General features: G+C 42.7%; 1 protein-coding gene across 2 annotated transcripts in view; it reads left to right on the top strand.

Annotated features, from left to right (window-relative positions):
• Positions 1–689: 689 nt before the first annotated feature.
• atp2c1 (ATPase secretory pathway Ca2+ transporting 1) overlaps positions 690–6831 on the top strand; it is a 60900-nt gene continuing 54758 nt past the window's right edge. Inside the window, exon 1 of one of the 2 annotated variants that reach the window (XM_061049502.1) lies at positions 690–798. In XM_061049502.1, the coding sequence (XP_060905485.1) occupies positions 775–798 (24 nt within the window). In that variant the 5' untranslated portion in view covers positions 690–774. The remainder of the gene's footprint in view (positions 799–6831) is intronic. The other variant, XM_061049503.1, reaches the window with a different exon arrangement.

Raw genomic sequence — 6831 nt, 5'->3', positions numbered from 1 at the left:
TCTAAATAATAACTAATTACTTGCAAAAACAAATGTGTTATATAACTTACAACCAGTTAAAATGACAAAATCTACTCCTATTCTTCTTCTTCTTCTTCTTCTTCTTCTTCTGTGGTTTATGTGAATGTCATAATGATCCCAACTCCCTTGGGTCCAGCAGTTGAAGTTCAGTGTCAATGTTTAAATACAAAAGGCCCATTTTTTATTGTGAACTAATTATACAATAGTCGTCTTACATGTAACTGGTTATAACAGAGGCTGTTTATAATCAATCAATCAATCAAACTTTATTTATACAGCACCTTTCAGACAAATCAAATTGCAGTTCAAAGTGCTTAACAAGAGTGCAGAAATGTGATTGACAAAAAGTAGTTTATAAAATCATTGAGAGACTAATTGTCTGCTAGACAAGACACTAAATATAAAATATATTTTGTGGAAAAAATAAGACTACCCATTTCTATAGGCACCACTACATCAGTGTAAATAATATAAATGTATATATTTTATTTTAATATCTGTAAAGTGGGCATTTTATCGTCACAGAGGTGCTTTCCGTAACATTTCTTAAAGTTTCTTTGGATTAACAGAATACAAAATAACTGTATTAACAGAGAACGGATTATTTCAGGTACACTCCTACGTTGGGGTACGTAACGTGGTTTTATTTTGACACTCTAACCGGAAGCGTTGATCGCGGTGTCGTCAGTGAGCCTGTCATGGTGGACTTTGTTCTGTCAGAGGAAAACGCTCCGCGGTGGGATTTCACGGAAGATGCTGAAGAAACGGGAGCTGTTGGTAAGTTTAACAGTCACTCACTCTTCCTGTTGTTGCTCTTAGAGTCTGAATATGTCTCTGATTTACACAGAAACAGGTTTTATTTAATCGGGGAAGCTTATGGGGTTCGACCCCCGCGATGTGATGCAGGCAGCGGGGTGTGTTTGGTGAGTTTACCTCCCGGACTGGAGCTCTGTGACCCCGCTGTTAGCCTGCTGCTGTCACCGGGGGGGGGACGCTAATGTTAGCTGGAGTGTCCGTGGGTGTCTCTGCTGGGTGTTGACATGAGGACGAGGCGTGGACAGCAGAGCAGCTGAGGAGGGAGGAGGTTTAATGTTCCGCTGCTCGTCCGTGTTGTGTTTTATCGAAGCTGTTAGCTAGCCGGGTGGAGCTAGCTGAGAAGCTAACCGAGGCTAACATGAGCGTAAAGTGTGTGTGTGTGTGTGTGTGTGTGTGTGTGTGTGTGTGTGTGTGTGTGTGTGTGTGTGTGTGTGTGTCTTCTCTGTGTGTGTGTCTGTGTGTGTGTGTGTGTGTGTGTGTGTGTGTGTGTCTTCTCTGTGTGTGTGTGTGTGTGTGTGTGTGTGTGTGTGTGTGTCTTCTCTGTGTGTGTGTGTGTGTCTGTGTGTGTGTGTGTGTGTCTTCTCTGTGTGTGTGTGTGTGTGTGTGTGTGTGTGTGTGTCTTCTCTGTGTGTGTGTGTGTGTGTGTGTGTGTGTGTGTGTGTGTGTGTGTGTGTGTGTGTGAGAGAGACACAACTTCATGTGTTTCACGAGACAATCAAAACCTGCAGACAAACTCTGACTGTCCAAATCAGATGTGACTGATATCCAGTTTTTGGGGCCGATCTCTTTGTTAGATGTGTAAAGATAGATGTAGTTTTATCCCTGGTGTGTCACCGCTCGACGCTCTGCAGAGTGATGATGTTTGTTATGATCCATGTAGCGCCCTCTGCTGGTGACAGAGAACTGCTAGTTTAAAACAACGATACTCAAATTAAATGCTGTTTGACTGGGTGAATAAATCTACAAATGTCGGCGCATATCTGCAATAAAATTAAAATTAGCCGAGATGGTAATTACTTGATTTGCTGATATTATCGGCTGACCGTTTAATCGGCCGGGCTCTGTAGTCGAAATTGCGCAAAAGCATCGGCAACGTTCTGGTACAGAAACGTTTAGACAGAAAGAGTTAGATTGTGATATTTGGTCACTAAAAACAGGAACTCAACCAATATTAGAGCCTGATCGTTTGTCTAGATTACACAAATTGTATTGGTGACCCCCCTTGGGCAAGTTGCTCCCACTGCTTCTTTAGCGGTGTATGAATGGATGAGTTAATACTGATGGACTCTTTACTCAGCGGCCTCTACCATCAGTGTGTGAATGTGTATGAATGGATGAGTTAATACTGATGGACTCTTTACTCAGCGGCCTCTACCATCAGTGTGTGAATGTGTATGAATGGATGAGTTAATACTGATGGACTCTTTACTCAGCGGCCTCTACCATCAGTGTGTGAATGGATGAGTTAATACTGATGGACTCTTTACTCAGCGGCCTCTACCATCAGAGTGTGAATGGATGAGTTAATACTGATGGACTCTTTACCCAGCGGCCTCTACCATCAGTGTGTGAATGTGTGTGAATGGATGAGTTAATACTGATGGACTCTTTACTCAGCGGCCTCTACCATCAGTGTGTGAATGGATGAGTTAATACTGATGGACTCTTTACACAGCAGCCTCTACCATCAGTGTGTGAATGTGTATGAATGGATGAGTTAATACTGATGGACTCTTTACACAGCAGCCTCTACCATCAGTGTGTGAATGTGTATGAATGGATGAGTTAATACTGATGGACTCTTTACTCAGCAGCCTCTACCATCAGTGTGTGAATGTGTATGAATGGATGAGTTAATACTGATGGACTCTTTACACAGCAGCCTCTACCATCAGTGTGTGAATGTGTATGAATGGATGAGTTAATACTGATGGACTCTTTACTCAGCAGCCTCTACCATCAGTGTGTGAATGTGTGTGAATGGATGAGTTAATACTGATGGTCTCTTTACACAGCAGCCTCTACCATCAGTGTGTGAATGTGTATGAATGGATGAGTTAATACTGACGGACTCTTTACACAGCGGCCTCTACCATCAGTGTGTGAATGCGTATGAATGGATGAGTTAATACTGATGGACTCTTTACACAGCAGCCTCTACCATCAGTGTGTGGATGTGTATGAATGGATGAGTTAATACTGATGGACTCTTTACTCAGCAGCCTCTACCATCAGTGTGTGAATGGATGAGTTAATACTGATGGACTCTTTACTCAGCGGCCTCTACCATCAGCGTGTGAATGTGTATGAATGGATGAGTTAATACTGATGGACTCTTTACTCAGCAGCCTCTACCATCAGTGTGTGAATGTGTGTGAATGGATGAGTTAATACTGATGGACTCTTTACTCAGCAGCCTCTACCATCAGTGTGTGAATGGATGAGTTAATACTGATGGACTCTTTACTCAGCGGCCTCTACCATCAGTGTGTGAATGTGTATGAATGGATGAGTTAATACTGATGGACTCTTTACTCAGCAGCCTCTACCATCAGTGTGTGAATGGATGAGTTAATACTGATGGACTCTTTACTCAGCAGCCTCTACCATCAGTGTGTGAATGGATGAGTTAATACTGATGGACTCTTTACTCAGCGGCCTCTACCATCAGTGTGTGAATGTGTATGAATGGATGAGTTAATACTGATGGACTCTTCACTCAGCAGCCTCTACCATCAGTGTGTGAATGTGTGTGAATGGATGAGTTAATACTGATGGACTCTTTACTCAGCAGCCTCTACCATCAGTGAATATGGAGGTGTGACCTGCTCAAGTCCACTTCAGGGTAGACGTCTGGTATCCTGCCAACAAGTAGCTGATTTAAAAAAAAAAAAAGTGATGTCAGATTAAGACGTTTAGGCGCTGATAATGATCCTATAAAGTTTAGTATCAGTCACATTTATTCAGCAACCAAGAGCAACACACTTAAGTTAAAATCACAGAGCCTGATCCAGGTTCTTAAAATAGTTGGACCGGCACGCTGCAGATCTCTTTAGCCTGAAAACGTCAATAGACTCTAACTAAGCGGAGGGAGATTTAAAATATTGATCAGAATATGAATCAGCCATGTGGAACAGGAGTGACCCACTGACTTTTACTCTTGGAAAGATTCCCAGAATGGGAAAAAAAGCTGGACTGTGGACCTGCTGTGACCCTGCAGTTTAGTGGGTCTGTGTGTTGTTTTACACGCTCGTCAGCTCGCAGAGGGCACGTTAACCAGGCAATCCTTTCAATCTGGTGAAGTTAATTATTAACTGAACTGAAGGGACCTAAATGATCTACAGCTCTCCACCATCGTGAGTTCATTCAGAGAGTGAAGCTGAAAACGATGTGCTGCCTGTCGTTTGTTGCTTCCAACAGCTCGGAGAAAACTAAATATACAACAAGAGATTTATTTACCTTTTTAGAGTTTAGCATATCCTGTTTGGTATTGAATCAGGCTGGAGGTGAATTTAAACAGAAACGGTTAACCCCCTGAAGAGACCGAGCTGCCGGTACAACAAACTGTGCATCACTGAAGGCGCTGGAATAAAATCCCTGAAGCTCCGCAGGTCCATCAAATATTGACATTTTAAGGTGGAAGAGCTTCTGCAGACATGCAGATTAGAAACACGATCCAAAGACGGCAGAAGGTGAAGTGAGATCACAACCACAGGACTCGTTGAGAGAACGCGACCACAGAATAGCCGTCCCAGATTTCCGTCTCGTGCTGGTGTCAGTGGTCGAACGCAGCAGCTTCAGTTTGTTCAGACTGTCGGCCTGAAACACCCAGAACATTCTCTCAGCTCCCTGCAGACACACTCAGGGAGTTAGACTATCTGCTGTTTATGAAATCCTCCATGTGCAGTTTTTTTCTGTGCATTAAACTTGATCACATCAAACTTTTGTTTTGTGTATTTGTGTGTGGCGCCCCCTGTGGCGTACTAAGCAGTGTGCCATTTCTTTATTTTTTTAGATCTATTTTTTATTTAGGAAAAGCATTCTTCACACATTAGTAGTTACACATAATAGTAAAATAATTGCAAGACTCCTCCCTCAAACTTTCAAACTTTGGAGTACTTTCTTAGCAGAAAGAGGGGGGGTACGATGCTCGCAGTATATTTAACAATTTAGCTCTTCCAAAGATTTTTTCATATTCAAGTAATGTGACATTTAAATAATAAATGAAGAACACAGGAAGCTTTCACCTTAAAGGGGTAGAGAAAGAATAAGAAAATGAAATACAGAGCAGGTTAACGGATGAAAGAAAATGAAAAAAATGAACTCCAATAAGTCAAATAAAATCAGGTCTTATAGGTTTGACATATTCAGTCCATTCGGTCCATATCCTGTAGAATCTAGTGCCTTTTTTTATGCCGATCTTGCCTTGCATAAGCCTCGACAGATCGCTGATCGTTTGCACTTACTGACATTGTTTGCTTTTTTTCTAGATCCTTGCTCGTGTTGTACTTCCTCTCTGATGGATAATAGCGTCTGCTAAGTGGATTGTAGTAATCATGTTTTCTGAAATCCCCTCCTGTTTTCTTTTCACTATCAAATGAGTTTCCTCCAAAGGTTGGCTCAGCCTTAGAGAGAGGGTGAGGAGGAGCTCAGCGTTTGATTTAAAGAAAAGACGGAGCTGACCTGTATATAAAGACGTCAGCTGTGAGAGGTGAAGAGCGTACCTGATGAGGTCCCACTTTGATTTAAAAATCAGCCTTAACAGGGACTGTAAATCTGTCCGATGATCTCCCTGAAGGGATAACTCTGAGATGTCTTAAAGTCATCAAAGAGGAAGAACTGAAGTGTTCATTCTCTCCGCTGTAGATTTAAAATATCTCAAAGCTTAACTCACTTCATCATCTTTAACCTTTTTAATACGGCGGGAAAGAAAGGAGCTGTTTCTCTCTCAAAGACCTGCGTCCTGTTTTCTGAAGCCGTGTTCATGTTGGAAGTCATGAGGAAGAGGAACAGATTCCCGTCAGGTCTCACACCGGCTGACCACCCAGACGTGATGTTTACCCAGCGAGCATGTGAGACGACTCAGCTCCTCTCTACAATAATACTCTTTGTTATCGCTCCTCAAGGGGAGATTCTGGGACTTTTCTTAAGGCTTTGTAATCATGTTGTTGTAAAACATCATCCAAGTGCGCTCTCAGACGGGTTCTGCTCATTGGATCTTTCAGGGAGCAGCTCTTCTGTTTAACTAGAGCAGACCGTCCTGTTCATGACAAACAGACCGATATGGATTAGACGTCACAGCAGTTATGTGCACATTGTCAGCGACAAATGATGCTTGTTGTAATCCATGTAGCGCCCTCTGCTGGAGACAGAGAACTCATAGTGTAACACAATGAAACTCAAATAAAATACTATTTGACTGATGAATAAATCCAATTATATTGCCGTATATCTGCGTTAAAATTAGCTGACACAGATAGTCACTTGTTATGCTGATTAATCGGTCAGGCTCTAATACCGATACCGGTTTAATTAGATGGCAACGAAAGTAGAAGTCTTAGGCCCCGAGTCCACCTAGCGTTTGCTCTCAGGAGGGCTAGCATGAAGCGTTTGTGCGCAGAGAAAAAAAAAGTCCTGCACGTCCGTCCCGTCTCCATGACAACAGTCTGTTAACGGCCGCTGTGTGAGCGACACTGCTCCGTTACTTTTTACTGAATGTTTTATGAGATCGTTTTTTACCCCAGCAGACACGGAGCGAGGAGGATGTGGATACAAGACACGATGCGTAGGAGCTTTCTCGTTTGGAAAAGAGCGCCTTTCTGAAAAGTTGAAAGATTTTGAACACGAAGCGTTCGGAGCGGCTGCACAAAAAAGTCAGACGCTCTTAAAAAAGACGCTGGTCGCTGCTGTTTTTCTCCGGGCGGCCCTCTGCTTCTGCGGACGCTCTTTCCTCACCGACTACGTTTACATGCACACCATATTCCTGTATTAACC

The sequence above is a fragment of the Labrus mixtus genome, chromosome 11 (genome assembly GCF_963584025.1).
Source record: "Labrus mixtus chromosome 11, fLabMix1.1, whole genome shotgun sequence".
Classification (NCBI taxonomy): domain Eukaryota; kingdom Metazoa; phylum Chordata; class Actinopteri; order Labriformes; family Labridae; genus Labrus; species Labrus mixtus.
This window is presented reverse-complemented; position numbering and strand designations above follow the sequence as displayed.